We start from the raw sequence: 22668 nt of genomic DNA on the forward strand, positions 1-22668 counted from the left end.
CTACGAGTATGTAAGGTATGTACGAAATTGACAGAAAATTCTAGAAGCAATTTTCGAGCAATTCTCAAAAAGAGAAAAATTCACTTTGTTGAGGTAATTTCAGTGGGGGAATTTTCTTCATACATGGTCTGTAAGCAAGACATTTGACCCTACTGAACAATTTCTTAAGAGCTTGACTTTAATCAAAATTTGCTAGTAAATTATTTTGAATGTAAATTGTAATTTACATGTTTGTAAATACCATAGAAAGTATGAATAAAATTTTTGAAATGTTTTTCCAGAAATCTCCAAATATTGCAAAATGTGTTCAGTAAAGTGGCACTTCAAATTTGGAAATTCGATCCCTTTTTTTTAATGTTTGTTTATATTTAATAGGTGAAAAATACTTATATTACACTGAAGTGGCACTTTAAAAGTAATTCAACCTCTTCTTGCTCAGAAGTGCTCTATATAGAATTTTCCGTGATAACACATTATAGATGACAGTTAATGCACTGTTTGATGATTATCAATTGAGCCTGATTCACCTAAGTGAATTATCAAATTTAAACATTCGGCAACTTTTTCGTTTTTGAATTATAGAGGATTCTTATTAAATTTTTGCAATAATTCGTAAAACCCTCGTTTTTGAACTCGAAGGACTTCAAATCGAATGTTTTCGATGGAAATTCAACTCTAGACTCGAATAGAGATCTACCACTTACTGGTCTAAACATATAACCATCACACTAAACCCGCCCCCGCATTTCCAGAGTAAATAATTGCTGTCACCATCCTCTCGCTTCCATAATCTGAAAAATATTCAGACAGTGTAAACATGTAGCTATCTCTATAAAGGGTATAAATGGACCAGCTTGTGTACTACTATGTAGTTTATATACTTAACTATTTAGTTTATTACTTATCTAGTAACTTCAGGTAAACCGGTTTTTACAAGATTGTCCTTATTTTTGATTCTGTATTAACTTATACACAATGTTGGATTAGATTTAGTACAGTATTATTTATTTTTTGTTCGTTAAGGAATTAAATACATGGTTTTTCTAAGGGGATGGGGTTGAAGGAATTTATTAAAAAGACACAACCTGAAGGAAGTATAACTTTATTTTACAATCTTAATGCTCAGTTATAATACAAAAACTAAATTATTGGTTCAAATTTGAATTTTACCCACTGCAAGCACACAAAAAATATTGGTTTTATTAACAAATTTCATTCAAGCTGTTGCATGTCTTTTGAATTGCTCGTTGAGTAACTGGAGCGTCTGCATCGCTTTCTCACGACGCTCTTCCAGGTAGCAATCAGACTTGGCGTCTTCTAAGTACTCCTTAACAGCGTAGTTACTGTGTGCTAAATTCAACAGCTTTTTTTCGATAAATAGTATCTGAGCGTATCGTTCACTCTCGGAAAGTTGTCTCTGTGAAGGGAGAAAAATTTTGAAAATAAAGTGTTTAGTTTGAAATAAAATGAGCCATTAAGGGGGTTCTGAAGGTCTTTCCAGATTGCTAAGAGACCAGGCAAGGGTTAGTTCTAGGAGTTCAGAGAAAGTAAGATATGTAACATATTAATTGCGAAGTTTTCTATTTCTAGGTAACTGGAGGTTCACCGCCTGCCACCTTTTTAAAGAAACCTAAATATAACTAGAGACAAACTCTTTAAAGTCATCGACTGGACTGAGAGCTTGAACATGGGGAGTAGGGTTTAGAAGTTTAGCATATAGCATATCACCTTTGTCTGGTGATTCTACTAGTTAACACCTTAAGCTTCAGGGTTCACAATACTGGTTTTGATGTGACGGTGAGGCTTTCTGGTGAAGGTAGTAGTAATATACTCGGCCGCTATGATAAGACAGGAATTACATAATTCTCTTGGCTGTTCAGTCAGCTCTATGGGTTTTTGGGTTTCTAGCGATACTGGCGTAGCACTGTTTGTATATCCTGTCATAAAATAAATAGTTCGGGGACCAGGTCACTCTATTCAGAGCATAAATGCAATGTAGTGGAAAATCGAATTCAAGAAAACCCAGATCTACCCTAACATTCAGGAAACAGTGATGCGCAACTAAAGTATAAAAGTTAACAGGAACCAAAGAGAGTTAATATACCGGACTCAACATACAACGGCCATCAGTTCAAACCAATACATAGCTAATATTTGACCAGTGAGAAAAGGGGGGCTTTTCACCGTACGAATTCTGGCGTTTCATGAAATGAGTTTCACCTGAATTTTAGTGGGGTCATAACATATTTCCAGTACCTATTTAACTAGTCAAAAGCTATTTTTCTAAACTGAATTAAACCGAATCATTCTACACCATCTCTAGATAGTTCCCATAATGAACAAAATACCTCTGCCCAATCCTGGACGCCCTTCTTCAAGTATTTGGACACAAACCTTACAGACCCAAAGTTGACTATTCAGAACATGATTACAAAAATCATACTTGATTTCACTGAAGTCGTACTTGATTTAGGTACACTTGGAACATATTGGAGCCATACGGTTCGATACGATACGATAGCCAAGCGGTTAGAGGCGAGTACCGCAAAGCTAAGATGTATTGTGGTACTGGGTTCGATTTCCGGATTAAGCCTTGGATTTTATTTAATCGTTTATATGACTAATTAAAGTAAAGTATGTTGCTTTCGCCCACAACACCTAATTTGATGGTTGGACATAAATCTCGCCTAACAGGCTTACTTCACTTTTTTCAAGACTTACCTGTACTTCATTAAACTTAGCCGTGACCTCAATCACACTAGATTTAGTAGATGATCTAGCTCCTGATAGTGTTTGTCTTGCAGCTGTTAATTCTTCTTTCTTCTTGTTGATTCCAGTTTCTAGATCAGCTATGTTCGTATAGGTTTCCATCTCAACGGACATAGTGTGCGTGTTCTTGGTCACTTTATTCAGATCTTCTTCGACTTTATTGCCCATCTTTACGATCTGAACAGAATAACGTAGGATAAAAAAATCCTAAAGGTTTGGGCCATAATGAAAGAAGCTTTTCTTTGTTTTACTACAAACCTTATTCAGATAGCAGAACAAGTTGATGAACTCATTGCTTACAGACTTGACGGTGTTTAGAAGGTCCCGTTTAACGACGTGTGACTGCGACAGACTCATGGACTTGTAGTCGGCCAGGGTGGGTATTGTGGATAGCCGGGCAGCTAAAGTCTTCAACAGTGGCAAAATTTGTGCGTCTAGAGCGTCCAGACTGTTCAACTCGTCTTGCCTACGACTCTCTACGCTGCCAAGGAAGTCATCAATCGCTAATTCTTTTTTACGTAACTCCAAATATTTGGCTACATTTCTGGATTCATCTACTTTCTAGAAATAAATAAATTAACAGATGCTTGTATGAACCCTTATACAAAGATATCTTATTTTAGTAACCACCATGAATTATTATTATTATTTTTTTTTGTGAACCTATAATTGTTTTCACATTAACCATAATTGAAAATTAACTCCAACTAACAAGAGGCGAAAGAACCTTAGTTTAGAGAATAAGGTAATGACATTTTAAAACTAATTAAAAGCTTTTTTTTTTTTCGTTCTTGTCTTAATAAATACAACAGCTGGCCACAGGGCAAAAACCAGCCAACAGAAAAAATGGTAATTATTCGAAAAAGTAATAAAGGATAAATTAATTTTCATAATTTGATCTCATTCGAATAATTAATTAATTAGTATCCACTATTAGGTGAATCGCTCTACCTGCGAACAAATTTCTTCTAAACAACTTATTTCCTTATTTACAACATATTTTACCATTCTTGGCATAAGATAAAAACGATTTTTTAAGACCTACAGTTATCAAACAGAATCTGTGGAAATTCGGAAGTGCAGTCTGTTTTAAAATCAGCTTTGTTACCTTCTCCTGTAGCTGGGTCAGCACGGCCTCACCATGCCTGATCTCTTCACTGATTTCGGAGATCGCTTTTTCCATAATGCCGATCTGTAACTTGTCCTCCTTGATCCTGTTCAGCAGCGACTTGAATTCATCCTCAGGTTCCAGGTTGTCTCTAATTTCCGCCAGTAAATTACTCTTCTTATTGTTCAAATCCCACAGTTTAACTTCATTTTCAAACATTTCCATTTTTACCTGAAAAAAATACAAAACAAAATTGAGTGCAACAGTATTTAATTCTCAATTTGCTGTCAACCAGTAGTTATTTGACTAAACAAATTGGTACTCGAGATATGATAAATTATATTTAGAATTATTTTTAGCGATCAAACAGAACATGAATTAACAGTTAAATTTGAATAGGCAGATAACCATATTTCTAAAATTACATTAGCCAGATACTATTTGCCTACACAAAAGAAATTTTAAAAATAATTAAGTATCTGCCTTGAAGCATTTTCTAAGTTTTAAGAAATTTGTTGGAGAAGTTATATGAGAAAACCGCAAAACAATTGTTCTGTAAAATGGTACGTGAGACCATAGGGGACCTTTTGAAAAAATCTATTAACGATTGAGACTGAAATTCGAAAATTCTGTCATGATGGCATTCCTTGATATAAATGTCAATACGTAATGATGCTGTTATAACAAAAGTGAGAAAAAGGCAAGAAGCTGGTATTGCTTCTTATTGCAGTCTTCTGCTAACCAGTAAGGCACGCTACTCACTGGCGACACGTACACCTGATCTCCTAAAACAGGCATCATTTTCTCTATCGATTCAATTTCCCCCTTTAATTGTTCCGCCTTCTGCTGCATCTCAGTTTTGCGCTTCATTAGCTCGTTGTAGCGTTGCTTCATCACTGGACTCATGCTGGCGATCATCTGATCAGTTTTGTAAATTTCCTGCAAAATAACATTTTAGTCAATTAAATATATTCTAATCATTTTGTTTCTACGCAGTTTTTAAAAAATACTGCTCATACGACAAGAGAAGAATAGAAATTAAAATTAAAAAATCAGAACTCTTCACAAAACCAACACTTGCTGTTACAAGAAATAGATGGATCAATGAAAAAAAAATGAAATTTGAACGAATTCGAAAAGAAACCCAAAACGACCAAAATTTAAACTAGAAATATCTCTCAAACTATTATTAGCCAAACAATCCCATTTATACCACATATAAAGATAACTTTTCCATACATTTTGGTGAAGAAATCATTCAAATCTCATAAATACGAAAATAGATATACACGTTTGAAACTGGAATGAATTTGAAAACCTCCAAAATTCAACCTTCAATATATCGTTAACTCTTATAATTAGAACATTGCAATTTGCATCACACATACACCTATCTTTTCTTTATAATTCGGTAAAGAATTCATTAAAATGCGATAAATACAAATTGAGATATAAACGTTTGAAATTTGGACGTATTCGAAACGAAACACAAAACGTCCAAAATTTAGACTAAAAATATCTCTTAAACTATTATTAACAAAACAATGCAATTTATACCACACACAAAGATAACGTTTCCCTACATTTTGGTGAATAAATCATTGAAATCTCATAAATACGAAAATAGATATAAACGTTTGAAATTTGAATGAATTTGAAAACCTCCAAAATTCAACCTACAATATATCGTTAACTCTTATAATTAGAACATTGCAATTTGCACCACATATACACCTATCTTTTCTTTATAATTCGGTAAAGAATTGATTAAAATCTGATAAATACAAAAAGTGATATAAACGTTAGAAATTTGGACGTATTCGACACGAAACAAAAAACGTCCAAAATTTAAACTAGAAATATCTCTTACACTATTATTAACAAAACAATCCCATTTATACCACATATAAAGATAACTTTTCCGTACATTTTGGTGAAGAAATCATTGATATCTCATAAATACGAAAATAGATATCAACCTTCGAAATTTGAATGAATTTGAAAACCTCCAAAATTCAACCTACAATATATCGTTAACTCTTATAATTAGAACATTGCAATTTGCACTGATTAAAATCTGTGCAAATACAAAAAGTGATATAAACGTTAGAAATTTGGACGTATTCGACACGAAACAAAAAACGTCCAAAATTTAAACTAGAAATATCTCTTACACTATTATTAACAAAACAATCCCATTTATACCACATATAAAGATAACTTTTCCGTACATTTTGGTGAAGAAATCATTGAAATCTCATAAATACGAAAATAGATATCAACCTTCGAAATTTGAATGAATTGGAAAACTTCTAAAATTTAACCTTCAATATCTCGTTATCTATTATAGTTAAAACATTGCAATTGGCACCACATATACACCTATCTTTTCTCCCTAATTCGGTAATGAATGCATTAAAATCTGATAAATACAAAATGAGATATAAACGTTTGAAATTTGAACGTATTCGAAACGAAACACAAAACGTCCAAAATTTAAACTAGAAATATCTCTTAAACTATTATTAACAAAACAATCCCATTTATACCACATATAAAGATAACTTTTCCCTACATTTTGGTGAAGAAATCATTGAAATCTCATAAATACGATATAAACGTTTGAAATTTGAATCAATTTGAATGCATCCAAAATTTAACCTTCAATATCTCGTTATCTATTATACTTAAAACATTGCAATTTGCACCACATATACACCTATCTTTTCTCTATAATTCGGTAAAGAATTCATTAAAATCTGATAAATACAAATTGAGATATAAACGTTTGAAATTTGGACGTATTCGACACGAAACACAAAACGTCCAAAATTTAAACTAGAAATATCTCTTACACTATTATTAACAAAACAATCCCATTAATACCTCATATAAAGATAACTTTTCCCTACATTTTGGTGAAGAAATCATTGAAATCTCATAAATACGAAAATAGATATCAACGTTCGAAATTTGAATGAATTTGAAAACTTCTAAAATTTAACCTTCAATATCTCGTTATCTATTATACTTAAAACATTGCAATTTGCACCACATATACACCTATGTTTTCTCTATAATACGGTAAAGAATTCATAAAAATCTGATAAATACAAATTGAGATATAAACGTTTGAAATTTGGACGTATTCGAAACGAAACACAAAACGTCCAAAATTTAAACTAGAAATATCTCTTACACTATTATTAACAAAACAATCCCATTTATACCACATATAAAGATAACTTTTCTCTACATTTTGGTGAAGAAATCATTGAAATCTCATAAATACGAAAATAGATATCAACGTTCGAAATTTGAATGAATTTGAAAACTTCTAAAATTTAAACTTCAATATCTCGTTATCTATTATAGTTAAAACATTGCAATTGGCACCACATATACACCTGTCTTTTCTCTATAATTCGGTAAAGAATTCATTAAAATCTGATAAATACAAAATGAGATATAAACGTTTGAAATTTGAACGTATTCGAAACGAAACACAAAACGTCAAAAATTTAAACTAAAAATATCTCTTACACTATTATTAACAAAACAATCCCATTTATACCACATATATAGATAACTTTTCCCTACATTTTGGTGAAGAAATCATTGAAATCTCATAAATACGAAAATAGATATAAACCTTTGAAATTTGAATCAATTTGAAAACATCCAAAATTTAACCTTCAATATCTCGTTATCTATTATACTTAAAACATTGCAATTTGCACCACATATACACCTATCTTTTCTCTATAATTCGGTAAAGAATTCATTAAAATCTGATAAATACAAATTGAGATATAAACGTTTGAAATTTGAACGTATTCGAAACGAAACACAAAACGTCCCAAATTTAAACTAGAAATATCTCTTACACTATTATTAACAAAACAATCCCATTTATACCACATATAAAGATAACTTTTCGCTACATTTTGGTGAAGAAATCATTGAAATCTCATAAATACGAAAATAGATATAAACGTTTGAAATTTGAATCAATTTGAATACATCCAAAATTTAACCTTCAATATCTCGTTATCTATAATACTTAAAACATTGCAATTTGCACCACATATACACCTATCTTTTCTCTATAATTCGGTAAAGATTTCATTAAAATCTGATAAATACAAATTGAGATATAAACGTTTGAAATTTGGACGTATTCAACACGAAACACAAAACGTCCAAAATTTAAACTAGAAATATCTCTTACACTATTATTAACAAAACAATCCCATTAATACCACATATAAAGATAACTTTTCCCTACATTTTGGTGAAGAAATCATTAAAATCTCATAAATACGAAAATAGATAAAAAAGGTATAAAATTTGAATGTAGTTGAAAACATCCAAAATTTAACCTTCAATATCTCGTTTTCTATTATAATTAAAACATTGCAATTTGCACCACATATACACCTATAGTTTTTCTATAATTCGGTAAATAATTCATTAAAATCTGATAAATACAAAAAGTGATATAAACGTTTGAAATTTGGACGTATTCGAAACGAAACACAAAACGTCCAAAATTTAAACTAGAAATATCTCTTACACTATTATTAACAAAACAATCCCATTTATACCATATATAAAGATAACTTTTCTCTACATTTTGGTGAAGAAATCATTGAAATCTCATTAATACGAAAATAGATATAAACGTTTGAAATTTGAATCAATTTGAAAAGATCCAAAATTTAACCTTCAATATCTCGTTATCTATTATACTTAAAACATTGCAATTAGCACCACATATACACCTATCTTTTCTCTATAATTCAGTAAAGAAATCATTAAAATCTGATAAATACAAATTGAGATATAAACGTTTGAAATTTGGACGTATTCGACACGAAACACAAAACGTCGAAAATTTAAACTAGAAATATCTCTCACACTATTATTAACAACACAATCCCATTAATACCACATATAAAGATAACTTTTCCCTACATTTTGGTGAAGAAATCATTAAAATCTCATAAATACGAAAATAGATAAAAAAGGTATAAAATTTGAATCAATTTGAATACATCCAAAATTTAACCTTCAATATCTCGTTATCTATTATACTTAAAACATTGCAATTTGCAGCACATATACACCTATCATTTCTCTATAATTCGGTAAAGAATTCATTAAAATCGGATAAATACAAATTGAGATATAAACGTTTAAAATTTGGACGTATTCGGCACGAAACACAAAACGTCCAAAATTTAAACTAGAAATATCTCTTACACTATTATTAACAAAACAATCCCATTAATACCACATATAAAGATAACTTTTCCCTATATTTTGGTGAAGAAATCATTAAAATCTCATAAATACGAAAATAGATAAAAAAGGTATAAAATTTGAATGTATTTGAAAACATCCAAAATTTAACCTTCAATTACTCGTTTTCTATTATAATTAAAACATTGCAATTAGCACCATATATACACCTATCTTTTCTCTACAATTCGGTAAAGAATTCAGTAAAATCTGATAAATACAAATTGAGATATAAACGTTTGAAATTTGGACGTATTCGACGCGAAACACAAAACGTACAAAATTTAAACTAGAAATATCTCTTACACTATTATTAACAAAACAATCCCATTTATACCACATATAAAGATAACTTTTCCCTACATTTTAGTGAAGAAATCATTGAAATCTCATAAATACGAAAATAGATATAAACGATTGAAATTTGAATCAATTTGAAAACATCCAAAATTTAACCTTCAATATCTCGTTATCTATTATACTTAAAACATTGCAATTTGCACCACATATACACCTGTCTTTTCTCTATAATTCGGTAAATAATTCATTTAAATCTGATAAATACAAATTGAGATATAAACGTTTGAAATTTGGACGTATTCGAAACGAAACACAAAACGTCCAAAATTTAAACTAAAAATATCTCTTAACTATTATTAACAAAACGATCCCATTTATACCACACATAAAGATAACTTTTCCCTATATTTTGTTGACGAAATCATTAAAATCTCATAAATACGAAAATAGATATCAACGTTCGAAATTTGAATGAATTTGAAAACTTCTAAAATTTAACCTTCAATATCTCGTTATCTATTATACTTAAAACATTGCAATTTGCACCACATATACACCTATCTTTTCTCTATAATTCGGTAAAGAATTCATTAAAATCTGATAAATACAAATTGAGATATAAACGTTTGAAATTTGGACGTATTCGACACGAAACACAAAACGTCCAAAATTTAAACTAGAAATATCTCTCACACTATTATTAACAAAACAATCCCATTAATACCACATATAAAGATAACTTTTCCCTACATTTTGGTGAAGAAATCATTAAAATCTCATAAATACGAAAATAGATAAAAAAGGTATAAAATTTGAATGTATTTGAAAACATCCAAAATTTAACCTTCAATATCTCGTTTCCTATTATAATTAAAACATTGCAATTTGCACCACATATACACCTATAGTTTTTCTATAATTCGGTAAATAATTCATTCAAATCTGATAAATACAAATTGAGATATAAACGTTTGAAATTTGAACGTATTCGAAACGAAACACAAAACGTCAAAAATTTAAACTAGAAATATCTCTTACACTATTATTAACAAAAAAACCCCATTTATACCACATATAAAGATAACTTTTCCCTACATTTTGGTGAAGAAATCATTGAAATCTCATAAATACGAAAATAGATATAAACGTTTGAAATTTGAATCAATTTGAAAACATCCAAAATTTAACCTTCAATATCTCGTTATCTATTATACTTGAAACATTGCAATTTGCACCACATATACACCTGTCTTTTCTCTATAATTCGGTAAAGAATTCACTTAAATCTGATAAATACAATAAGAGATATAAACGTTTGAAATTTGAACGTATTCGAAACGAAACACAAAACGTCCAAAATTTAAACTAGAAATATCTCTTACTAAACTTTCATTAACAAAACAATGCCATTTATACCACATACAAAGATAACATTTCCCTACATTTTGGTGAAGAAATCATTGAAATCTCATAAATACGAAAATAGATATAAACGTTTGAAATTTGAATCAATTTGAATACATCCAAAATTTAACCTTCAATATCTCGTTATCTATTATACTTGAAACACTGCAATTTGCACCACATATACACCTATCTTTTCTCTATAATTCGGTAAAGAATTCATTAAAATCTGATAAATACAAATTGAGATATAAACGTTTGAAATTTGGACGTATTCGAAACGAAACACAAAACGTCCAAAATTTAAACTAGAAATATCTCTTACACTATTATTAACAAAACAATCCCATTTATACCACATATAAAGATAACTTTTCCCTACATTTTGGTGAAGAAATCATTGAAATCTCATTAATACGAAAATAGATATAAACGTTTGAAATTTGAATCAATTTGAAAAGATCCAAAATTTAACCTTCAATATCCCGTTATCTATTATACTTAAAACATTGCAATTAGCACCACATATACACCTATCTTTTCTCTATAATTCGGTAAAGAATTCATTAAAATCTGATAAATACAAATTGAGATATAAACGTTTGAAATTTGGACGTATTCGACACGAAATACAAAACGTCCAAAATTTAAACTAGAAATATCTCTTACACTATTATTAACAAAACAATCCCATTTATACCACATATAAAGATAACTTTTCCCTACATTTTGGTGAAGAAATCATTGAAATCTCATTAATAAGAAAATAGATATAAACGTTTGAAATTTGAATCAATTTGAAAAGATCAAAAATTTAACCTTCAATATCTCGTTATCTATTATACATAAAACATTGCAATTAGCACCACATATACACCTATCTTTTCTCTATAATTCGGTAAAGAATTCATTAAAATCTGATAAATACAAATTGAGATATAAACGTTTGAAATTTGGACGTATTAGACACGAAACACAAAACGTCCAAAATTTAAACTAGAAATATCTCTCACACTATTATTAACAAAACAATCCCATTAATACCACATATAAAGATAACTTTTCCCTACATTTTGGTGAAGAAATCATTAAAATCTCATAAATACGAAAATAGATAAAAAAGGTATAAAATTTGAATCAATTTGAATACATCCAAAATTTAACCTTCAATATCTCGTTATCTATTATACTTAAAACATTGCAATTTGCAGCACATATACACCTATCATTTCTCTATAATTCGGTAAAGAATTCATTAAAATCTGATAAATACAAATTGAGATATAAACGTTTGAAATTTGGACGTATTCGGCACGAAACACAAAACGTCCAAAATTTAAACTAGAAATATCTCTTACACTATTATTAACAAAAAGATCCCATTAATACCACATATAAAGATAACTTTTCCCTACATTTTGGTGAAGAAATCATTAAAATCTCATAAATACGAAAATAGATAAAGAAGGTATAAAATTTGAATGTATTTGAAAACCTCCAAAATTTAACCTTCAATTACTCGTTTTCTATTATAATTAAAACATTGCAATTAGCACCACATATACACCTATCTTTTCTCTACAATTCGGTAAAGAATTCATTAAAATCTGATAAATACAAATTGAGATATAAACGTTTGAAATTTGGACGTATTCGACACGAAACACAAAACGTACAAAATTTAAACTAGAAATATCTCTTACACTATTATTAACAAAACAATCCCATTTATACCACATATAAAGATAACTTTTCCCTACATTTTGGTGAAGAAATCATTGAAATCTCATAAATACGAAAATAGATATCAACGTTCGAAATTTCAATGAATTTGAAAACTTCTAAAATTTAACCTTCAATATCTCGTTATCTATTATACTTAAAACATTGCAATTTGCACCACATATACACCTATCTTTTCTCTATAATTCGGTAAAGAATTCATTAAAATCTGATAAATACAAATTGAGATATAAACGTTTGAAATTTGGACGTATTCGACACGAAATACAAAACGTCCAAAATTTAAACTAGAAATATCTCTTACACTATTATTAACAAAACAATGCCATTTATACTACATACAAAGATAACTTTTCCCTACATTTTGGTGAAGAAATCATTGAAATCTCATTAATACGAAAATAGATATTAACGTTTGAAATTTGAATCAATTTGAAAACATCCAAAATTTAACCTTCAATATCTCGTTATCTATTATACTTGAAACATTGCAATTAGCACCACATATACACCTATCTTTTCTCTATAATTCGGTAAAGAATTCATTAAAATCTGATAAATACAAATTGAGATATAAACGTTTGAAATTTGGACGTATTCGACACGAAACACAAAACGTCCAAAATTTAAACTAGAAATATCTCTTACACTATTATTAACAAAACAATCCCATTAATACCACATATAAAGATAACTTTTCCCTACATTTTAGTGAAGAAATCATTGAAATCTCATAAATACGAAAATAGATAAAAAAGGTATAAAATTTGAATGTATTTAAAAACATCCAAAATTTAACCTTCAATATCTCGTTTTCTATTATAATTAAAACATTGCAATTTGCACCACATATACACCTATAGTTTTTCTATAATTCGATAAATAATTCATTAAAATCTGATAAATACAAATTGAGATATAAACGTTTGAAATTTGGACGTATTCGAAACGAAACACAAAACGTCCAAAATTTAAACTAGAAATATCTCTTACACTATTATTAACAAAACAATCCCATTTATACCACATATAAAGATAACTTTTCCCTACATTTTGGTGAAGAAATCATTGAAATCTCATAAATACGAAAATAGATATAAACGATTGAAATTTGAATGAATTTGAAAACCTCCAAAATTCAACCGTCAATATATCGTTAACTCTTATAATTAGAACATTGCAATTTGCACCAAATATACACCTATCTTTTCTTTATAATTCGGTAAAGAATTCATTAAAATCTGATAAACACAAAAAGTGATATAAACGTTTGAAATTTGGACGTATTCGACACGAAACACAAAACGTCAACAATTTAAACTAGAAATATCTCTTACACTATTATTAACAAAACAATCCCATTTATACCACATATAAAGATAACTTTTCCCTACATTTTGGTGAAGAAATCATTGAAATCTCATAAATACGAAAATAGATATCAACGTTCGAAATTTGAATGAATTTGAAAACTTCTAAAATTTAACCTTCAATATCTCGTTATCTATTATACTTAAAACATTGCAATTTGCACCACATATACACCTATCTTTTCTCTATAATTCGGTAAAGAATTCATTAAAATCTGATAAATACAAATTGAGATATAAACGTTTGAAATTTGGACGTATTCGACACGAAATACAAAACGTCCAAAATTTAAACTAGAAATATCTCTTACACTATTATTAACAAAACAATGCCATTTATACTACATACAAAGATAACTTTTCCCTACATTTTGGTGAAGAAATCATTGAAATCTCATTAATACGAAAATAGATATTAACGTTTGAAATTTGAATCAATTTGAAAACATCCAAAATTTAACCTTCAATATCTCGTTATCTATTATACTTGAAACATTGCAATTAGCACCACATATACACCTATCTTTTCTCTATAATTCGGTAAAGAATTCATTAAAATCTGATAAATACAAATTGAGATATAAACGTTTGAAATTTGGACGTATTCGACACGAAACACAAAACGTCCAAAATTTAACCTAGAAATATCTCTTACACTATTATTAACAAAACAATCCCAATAATACCACATATAAAGATAACTTTTCCCTACATTTTAGTGAAGAAATCATTGAAATCTCATAAATACGAAAATAGATAAAAAAGGTATAAAATTTGAATGTATTTAAAAACATCCAAAATTTAACCTTCAATATCTCGTTTTCTATTATAATTAAAACATTGCAATTTGCACCACATATACACCTATAGTTTTTCTATAATTCGATAAATAATTCATTAAAATCTGATAAATACAAATTGAGATATAAACGTTTGAAATTTGGACGTATTCGAAACGAAACACAGAACGTCCAAAATTTAAACTAGAAATATCTCTTACACTATTATTAACAAAACAATCCCATTTATACCACATATAAAGATAACTTTTCCCTACATTTTGGTGAAGAAATCATTGAAATCTCATAAATACGAAAATAGATATAAACGATTGAAATTTGAATGAATTTGAAAACCTCCAAAATTCAACCGTCAATATATCGTTAACTCTTATAATTAGAACATTGCAATTTGCACCAAATATACACCTATCTTTTCTTTATAATTCGGTAAAGAATTCATTAAAATCTGATAAACACAAAAAGTGATATAAACGTTAGAAATTTGTACGTATTCGAAACAAAACACAAAACGTCAACAATTTAAACTAGAAATATCTCTTACACTATTATTAACAAAACAATCCCATTTATACCACATATAAAGATAACTTTTCCCTACATTTTGGTGAAGAAATCATTGAAATCTCATAAATACAAAAATAGATATCAACGTTCGAAATTTGAATGAATTTGAAAACTTCTAAAATTTAACCTTCAATATCTCGTTATCTATTATAGTTAAAACATTGCAATTGGCACCACATATACACCTATCTTTTCTCTATAATTCGGTAATGAATGCATTAAAATCTGATAATTACAAAATGAGATATAAACGTTTGAAATTTGAACGTATTCGAAACGAAACACAAAACGTCCAAAATTTAAACTAGAAATATCTCTTACACTATTATTAACAAAACAATCCCATTTATACCACATATAAAGATAACTTTTTCCTACATTTTGGTGAAGAAATCATTGAAATCTCAAAAATACGAAAATAGATATAAACGTTTGAAATTTGAATCAATTTGAAAACATCCAAAATTTAACCTTCAATATCTCGTTATCTATTATACTTAAAACATTGCAATTTGCACCACATATACACCTGTCTTTTCTCTATAATTCGGTAAATAATTCATTTAAATCTGATAAATACAAATTGAGATATAAACGTTTGAAATTTGGACGTATTCGAAACGAAACACAAAACGTCCAAAATTTAAACTAAAACTATCTCTTAACTATTATTAACAAAACAATCCCATTTATACCACACATAAAGATAACTTTTCCCTATATTTTGGTGAAGAAATCATTGAAATCTCATAAATACGAAAATAGATATCAACGTTCGAAATTTGAATGAATTTGAAAACTTCTAAAATTTAACCTTCAATATCTCGTTATCTATTATACTTAAAACATTGCAATTTGCACCACATATACACCTATCTTTTCTCTATAATTCGGTAAAGAATTCATTAAAATCTGATAAATACAAATTGAGATATAAACGTTTGAAATTTGGACGTATTCGACACGAAACACAAAACGTCCAAAATTTAAACTAGAAATATCTCTTACACTATTATTAACAAAACAATCCCATTAATACCACATATAAAGATAATTTTTCCCTACATTTTAGTGAAGAAATCATTGAAATCTCATAAATACGAATATAGATAAAAAAGGTATAAAATTTGAATGTATTTGAAAACATCCAAAATTTAACTTTCAATATCTCGTTTTCTATTATAATTAAAACATTGCAATTTGCACCACATATACACCTATAGTTTTTCTATAATTCGGTAAATAATTCATTAAAATCTGATAAATACAAATTGAGATATAAACGTTTGAAATTTGGACGTATTCGAAACGAAACACAAAACGTCCAAAATTTAAACTAAAAATATCTCTTAACTATTATTAACAAAACAATCCCATTTATACCACACATAAAGATAACTTTTCCCTATATTTTGTTGAAGAAATCATTGAAATCTCATAAATACGAAAATAGATATCAACGTTCGAAATTTGAATGAATTTGAAAACTTCTAAAATTTAACCTTCAATATCTCGTTATCTATTATAGTTAAAACATTGCAATTGGCACCACATATACACCTATCTTTTCTCTCTAATTTGGTAATGAATGCATTAAAATCTGATAAATACAAAATGAGATATAAACGTTTGAAATTTGGACGTATTCGAAACGAAACACAAAACGTCCAAAATTTAAACTAGAAATATCTCTTACACTATTATTAACAAAACAATCCTATTTATACCACAAATAAAGATAACTTTTCCCTACATTTTGGTGAAGAAATCATTGAAATCTCATAAATACGAAAATAGATATAAACGTTTGAAATTTGAATCAATTTGAAAACATCCAAAATTTAACCTTCAGTGTTTCGTTATCTATTATACATAAAACATTGCAATTTGCACCACATATACACCTGTCTTTTTTCTATAATTCGGTAAATAATTCATTTAAATCTGATAAATACAAAAAGAGATATAAACGTTTGAAATTTGAACGTATTCGAAACGAAACACAAAACGTCCAAAATTTAAACTAAAAATATCTCTTAACTATTATTAACAAAACAATCCCATTTATACCACACATAAAGATAACTTTTCCCTATATTTTGTTGAAGAAATCATTGAAATCTCATAAATACGAAAATAGATATCAACGTTCGAAATTTGAATGAATTTGAAAACTTCTAAAATTTAACCTTCAATATCTCGTTATCTATTATAGTTAAAACATTGCAATTGGCACCACATATACACCTATCTTTTCTCTCTAATTTGGTAATGAATGCATTAAAATCTGATAAATACAAAATGAGATATAAACGTTTGAAATTTGGACGTATTCGAAACGAAACACAAAACGTCCAAAATTTAAACTAGAAATATCTCTTACACTATTATTAACAAAACAATCCTATTTATACCACAAATAAAGATAACTTTTCCCTACATTTTGGTGAAGAAATCATTGAAATCTCATAAATACGAAAATAGATATAAACGTTTGAAATTTGAATCAATTTGAAAACATCCAAAATTTAACCTTCAGTGTTTCGTTATCTATTATACTTAAAACATTGCAATTTGCACCACATATACACCTGTCTTTTTTCTATAATTCGGTAAATAATTCATTTAAATCTGATAAATACAAAAAGAGATATAAACGTTTGAAATTTGAACGTATTCGAAACGAAACACAAAACGTCAAAAATTTATACTAGAAATATCTCTTACTAAACTATTATTAACAAAACAATGCCATTTATACCACATATAAAGATAACATTTCCCTAAATTTTGGTGAAGAAGTAAGAGTTATTAGGATGGGATGACCGCAGGGGCGCCAAGATCATTGGTGTACTAGACCGAAGGTAGGAGCAATAGGATCATGAAGGAAGTGGTGTACCTTGGTCAGCTGGCTCTGCAGGGCCTGACAGGCTTCCTCGCGGCGGACTCTTACCAGGAACAGCACCTCGAGAGCGGCCTCCTCTTCACTGTTTACTCCTGCCAGTTCTCGAGCTTCTGCCAGTGTCTTCGCTGGATCGTTGCCCACGTTTACCTTTTGCAGCGCTAAATTGTGGTCGGCCAATCGTCCTTGCAGCTCTAATAACACCAATATTCAAATTAATTTTACACTATTTATCTTTGAAGTTCTTCTTGTTTATTTATACAGGATTTCTATGCCGTTCCAGAGAAATGAAAATGTATTCATGAATCCTGACAATATATTAGAAACTCATCAAAATCGTTGATTTTAATCGGTGTAGCAAGCATGTTTATTGCATCCCTAACCGGTTTCGGATTTTCATTCTTCTTCAGAGGTAGTGAGTTCGACTTTACCTATATTTCCGTCACGCAATACATTTGCGAAATGAATGAGAGGAGTTACATGTTGTTTTTGTGCGTTATTCAAAATGTTAAAAGTGTAAAATGTTAGACAATCTCTGAAAACTCCGTTTTCCACGTTTTTCTAGAGAACCATTTGATTTGCTTTGTTGTTGCATAAAATTATACATAAATACAAGGATATGCCTTTATTTTTAAGAAAATTCGGGAATTTATCTTTTTTAGACAAGAAGATTTTGTCAAAGATGGGTGTTTTTCGACTCTACTCTTTTTCATTCAGTTTTTGACGATGTAGAACGAATGTTTATTATATACCTCTATACAACTGTTCTACAAGACAGTTTTATAAAGTGATAGACCGTATAGAAAGATTTTAAGCTACCAGTATTCTGAGAGATAAAACCCACATATCTAGGAAATATTAGGATGTAAGGTGATTTGATTCAGCAACGATGACAGTGGAAGAGTTTAGGCTGTTTTCCGTTAAGGTTATTATCCGATATGCCCAGGCTACAGTGAATCTTGTAAGAGGTTTAAGTATGAGTACGGACGGTACTTTGTTCTGACACTGCTGGCAAGGTGATTTGAGGTAGGTAGGATTTAGTCTATGAAAAATAGCAATACTAAGGTGAGACTTGCCTGTGAGACTGGCTGCCAGCTCCTTAACAATGGCCTTGAAGTAATGGTGCGAACCCATGTCCTTGGCCGCCTGGTCCATGTACGCGTTCAGACTGTCCAGTTCAGCATTCAGCTGGTTGATTTTCACTCGCAGTACTTCTTCATAATATTTCTTGTCTCTAACTATCCTTTCGGACTGCACTTTGGCCACTCGACCTGTGGATAGCCGGGCCTGTGACACGTGCGTACTCTGCCGAGAAGTACTTAAATAAATATTGTTATCACGCTTAATAATCATATCCATTGAACCCTTTAATTCTGATCCACTTTGGATTTTAATCCGTCTTCAGTTTATTTAAGTTCATAGAGAATTATGAATTATGATTTCCGCTGTATAAGGCTTTTGTCATCAAATCGTTAAACTAATTGTTCACAAACCTGATCAAACAATCTGATGAAGATAAAAGAAAATCCGAAATCGTTCAGAATTGAACCCAAGCATGTTTGACGATAAACTCAAAGGAAAAGTAAGAAAAAAAAAAAAACCCTTAGGTTACAGAAAGAGTTAAAATCTTGACAAATTTGCGAAAAAGTGATCCCGTAATATGGCTGATTTTAGAGTCTCCTCTACAATACTATTTCAGTTTCTAATGTTACAATAGCGGTTTCTGAGTTCAGCTGATCTGAGCCTAATATGGCTTTTATCCCCGAACCTCACCCACATCCAAAAAGTTATAGTTCCCTCATCATAACTATGAAACTTACGACAAGCGCTACGAAATAACTAAATGCTAGGTAACCTTTCCCTAGCTCTATCATTACAATTATGGCACTCTAAGTAATTAAAACTCTTCTCCGAAAGTTTGTCAGAACCGAAAAGGAATAGAGTACTCTGCTAGTCAATGAGAAGTGAACTACCTGTGGTTGCAGTCCCATGGACATCTTGTCGGCGTGGAACAGCGCCGTTCCGGTGCTGATATAAGGGCTATAAGTCTTCGGCACCGAGGTGGGTGGCCTCATCCGCGCTCTTTCGATCTCCTAAACAGATACATAAATTTCTAAATAAAGTTTAATCAGCCAGAGAAGAAACATACGAGTGCAATATGTTTCTTTTCAACCGTATAATTATGTTACAACTTGCCACATGGCAGTTTTTAATGAACAACCAAGGGAAAAAAGTACCAAGTTAATTATCCAGCAGTATGGACCCAACCAAATTTTCAGTGGGGCTTTATAATTTAAAAACAGAGACTTAATAAACAAGTTCAAATAATCTATGTCTTTATTGATTAGATATATTACCAGTTCTAATTAAATACACCCACTTAATTTACAATTATCTTTAAAGGAACAAACTATTAATGGTATAGTTTGCTGCGCTGTAACATTAAAGAGATGAACAGTAGACTAGATTCGGCCATCAAGTCGGCTGTATTCCTCAGCCATCTTAAAACATAAAAGATGTTTATTGTACCTACTAAAAAGGGAGGTTAAGTCGCATAATCCTCACACACATTTTTTTTTCACTATCAACTTCCAGTGGCAAAAATATCTCCTCGAACTGGAGCCACAGAAGCTCCCACAACGACCCAAACGGTAGAGGCAACCTCTTCCTACAACCCGTTTGTGACTCCACGTTCCTGGAAGGAAGGGAGAAACTTAAGCAAAGAGAATTTTCAGGAAGCCCATTGCCCCAATAATTAAAGATGAGCCTTATTAATAGATTCTGCAAGAATGACAGGAATTGAGCTTACGAAGGATGAAATGGACAAGGACTTATATTGCAATAATGAAGAATAGATTCAATATTTAACGCAAATGTATTATGTTTAAATATTAAATTGTAAGGCGTAACTTTGGTAGATGGGAAATGTAGTCAATAACAAGCAAGCAGGACGGTTGATGTCCTCAGGATGAAGAAGGTTGCCGGAGGACCATGAACAGTTGGCAGAACTGTATTTAAAAAAAAAACCGAGAGCTCAACCCAAGTGACGTTCACGTGGGTCAGTCGGAGAGTTCAGTGAGTGGTCATCGTGTCGTCATGTGTATACCGGGTAGGTCCCTCTGTGTTTATGTTAAACTAAATTAAATGTGAATATAAGATTTTGTTTAATCTTTTGGTATTCTGAGTGTTGGTGGCGTGCCCCACACCTTTAGATTTCCGCTTTAATAGTAGAAATATTAGTTTAAATATTATTTTCAGTCTGCTCTCCCAAATTACTCTTTTCAGGAAATAGAGGCAGTATTACTTTCTGTTCAGCTCTCCTAATTTATTTTATTACTGCCCTCTCAAGCTATTTCAGGATTTTTCACTGACAGAGAAGACAATTATTCTCTTATTAATAAATAATAATAAGTAATAATAATTCCGGAAAGTGCTTGAGCTTCACAAAACAAAACTTAGTCCTTGATTTTATCCGTAGCGCACGCATGTTCATTGCATCTCTGACCGGTTTCGGTCATGATAAATCATAAAGGCTTACATACCGCACCTGACTTATTCATAAGGTGTCATAAGAAGGATGTAAGTGTCCTAATCAAAACTTAATTCAAATTCTAATGTCATAAAAAATCACGACACAATTTGTTTCCAGTAGCATTGCTCGCACGTTTGATGCACTAACAGGATTGCTTAGAAGTTTGCAGCTGGATAATAGTACTACCCATCACTTTACAGAGAATACTGTGCCTCTAACTTTTCTGATTAAGACGTAAAAAAAATTGATGGGCACTTACTTGCTGGAAAGTGGCTGCTTTCCTGGAGGCCGGTCGCTCTGAGTGGTGTCGGTCTCTCCAGTGCGAGAGCGGTCTGTCGATCACCATTGTTTCTTTGAGTACAACAACTGTCAATCACCTCGCAGCTTGTATAACACGCTCCTATTCAATAGGAGTGTGATTGTTGGGAAACAGTATTAATACAATGACAACAATGGAACCTGGGCTGAAAATACGAGCACTAATGGTAACTAGGCAACCAAACTCAAACAAAGTTCAATTAATCGATTCAGACAGTTTAAATATCGGCAATGCAATAATTCAAATTAATAGATAATGTGCAAATAAAGAAAAAAGGAAATAGCCTCGTCCCTTATTCTTAAATCTTCTTTTAAACTACGACCGTCCTCGAGTCTAATTACCCGGTGTGATACTCTCACTTACTCTTATAGTGATCGTAAATGTCATAATTTCATTTCTTTGTATCATTCTATTAATCGAGATTAGAATATAAATTTGATGTTTTCATCTCCAACCCTACCCTCAATATACTAAACTGGCCAAATAGGATGAATCCTAAATATCAATGTACAAAATTTATTACCTCGAAAATCTCTGTGAATATACAAGC

General features: G+C 30.3%; 1 protein-coding gene across 1 annotated transcript; it reads right to left on the bottom strand.

Moving 5' to 3' along the window:
- Positions 1–1085: 1085 nt before the first annotated feature.
- LOC141459445 (intraflagellar transport protein 74 homolog) lies at positions 1086–22571 on the bottom strand. Its single transcript, XM_074138551.1, has 9 exons — positions 22059–22571; positions 20241–20360; positions 19344–19572; positions 18265–18461; positions 4640–4816; positions 3878–4108; positions 3028–3330; positions 2722–2946; positions 1086–1417 (listed from the first exon to the last, which is right to left on the bottom strand). The coding sequence occupies exons 1-9, from the start codon at positions 22143–22145 to the stop codon at positions 1217–1219; spliced, it is 1770 nt and encodes a 589-aa protein (XP_073994652.1). The 5' UTR covers positions 22146–22571; the 3' UTR covers positions 1086–1216.
- Positions 22572–22668: the final 97 nt, after the last annotated feature.

Source organism: Rhodnius prolixus, unplaced genomic scaffold (genome assembly GCF_049639745.1).
Source record: "Rhodnius prolixus isolate KJV_2025 unplaced genomic scaffold, Rpr scaffold_11, whole genome shotgun sequence".
Taxonomy (NCBI): Eukaryota; Metazoa; Arthropoda; class Insecta; order Hemiptera; family Reduviidae; genus Rhodnius; species Rhodnius prolixus.